The sequence below is a fragment of the Cebus imitator genome, unplaced genomic scaffold (genome assembly GCF_001604975.1).
Source record: "Cebus imitator isolate Cc_AM_T3 unplaced genomic scaffold, Cebus_imitator-1.0 Scaffold81, whole genome shotgun sequence".
Classification (NCBI taxonomy): Eukaryota; Metazoa; Chordata; class Mammalia; order Primates; family Cebidae; genus Cebus; species Cebus imitator.
The window spans coordinates 701,841-703,663 of record NW_016107396.1 but is presented as its reverse complement, the minus strand read 5'-3'; the positions used below and the strand labels follow the sequence as shown (position 1 = coordinate 703,663).

General features: G+C 35.6%; 1 protein-coding gene across 1 annotated transcript in view; it reads left to right on the top strand.

The window, feature by feature from the left end:
* Positions 1 to 1,823, top strand: part of ENPP1 (ectonucleotide pyrophosphatase/phosphodiesterase 1) — an 85,001-nt gene that overhangs the window by 42,747 nt on the left and 40,431 nt on the right. The window contains exon 2 of the mRNA XM_017533236.2: positions 884 to 956. Coding sequence (XP_017388725.1) covers positions 884 to 956 — 73 coding nt within the window. The remainder of the gene's footprint in view (positions 1 to 883; positions 957 to 1,823) is intronic.

Below are 1,823 nucleotides of genomic sequence, written 5' to 3'. Positions count from 1 at the left end.
GTAGAGACGGGGTTTCACTATGTTGACCAGGATGGTCTCGATCTCTTGACCTCGTGATCCACCTGCCTCGGCCTCCCAAAGTGCTGGGATTACAGGCGCCCTTAAATTTTATAGCTGAATAAACTGGTGTCTGGAAAGCTTAAGCGTCCTGCCTGAAATCACACAACAAGTGTGTTGAACACTTGGTCTGGGAGGTTGTCAGCTGACCCTCTTCAGGTCTCGTTCCCACAGGTGCCACAGTACGTGTGAGGATGTTATGTTTGGGTTTGTGTAGAACTGTTAAAAGAGGCATATAATAATAGTCTCACATATTGCCTTTAATGGATTAATAAATAGGAAATTCAGACTCTAAATAGGATTTTCTCTCTCTTTCCCTTAATTATAATTTTTCTGACTAATTTATTTATACTAACTTGGAGAGTTTCTAATTACATTAACATTGGATGGTTTAGAATGGTTGGTTGACATTTGAGAAAACTTTTTATTGAAGTATAAAATGCTTTTCAAGAATGTATACAAATCACAAGTGTATAATTGGAATTTTCAAAAAGCGAACACATCTATGTGATTAACACCCAGATTGAAAAAAAGAACAGCACCAACAAGTTTAGAAACATTTAAAGCAATAAAACATTTAGAGAAATAGAAGGATTTTGAAACTATATAAGGCCAGGCATAGTGGCTCTTGCCTATAATCCCAGCACTTTGGGAGGCTGAATCAGGAAGATCACTTGATGCTAGGGGTTCAAGGTTACAGTGAACTATAATTGTGCCACTGTACCCTAGCCTGGGCAACAGAGTAAGATTCTATCTCTAAAAATATAAAATAAATAAAATATTTTTAAAAAAATAAACCATATAATTTTCTCTTTTCTCCCTACAGGTATTGTCAGTATGTGTGTTAACAACAATACTTGGTTGTATATTTGGGCTGAAACCAAGCTGTGCCAAAGAAGGTAATTAATCGTGTGTGTGTGTGTGTGTGTGTGTGTGTGTGCGCGCGCGCAGGCACGCACGCACTCGCACAGTCTTATTAAGAATGTGATTAGAGGTAAACATTATCTCCTATTCCTATGGGTACTCCATAGATACTATAAATTCAATGCTGGTTTGGGCTTTCTTCTTGAAGTTTTTGTATTAGCCATATAAAATTCTACCTACAAAACTTATGAACCATTATCACAAAACAAGGAGGAGGGGCTATGACCAACCAACCAACAAACATCTTGAAATAATAAAAAAAATTAAGAATGAATAAGCAGGCATGGCTGGGTGTTCGGATGATGTGGCCCTGGAGCTCTTGCTCACTGACTTCCTTCAGGGACTTGGAGGACATTCTTTACCCTTCTTTTCCCCTAACAAGTTAGTTGCTGAAGCAGCCCGGTAGGTTACTAGGTGACCGGTTATTACCCCTGGGCAACTAGAAAGTTATTAGTACATGCTTTCAAAGTTTTTAAAATTGCAGATACTGGTTATTTGAAAGCCATAATAATGTTTTTTTAACTTCTAGATATACAGTTCTTTCTTTCCATCAGTTGCAGAAATCTATCCAGCATTGACAAAATTACAATAAATAATTCAACTGGATCACAGTAAATAGTAGTGGTTATTATTTTGTCTTTGAGGTAGTCCCCCGCCATCCCCTCGCAATAAAATCATTGATGGTCATCCTAGAGTATTCAGTTTTGAAAATTGAACAGATTCTTCTGTTTGGCTATTCTGTGATTGTAATATTAATTATTTTTTTTTTTTTTTTTTTTTTTTTTTTTTTTTTTTTTTTTTTTTTTTTTTTTTTTTTTTTTTTTTTTTTTTTTTTTTTTTTT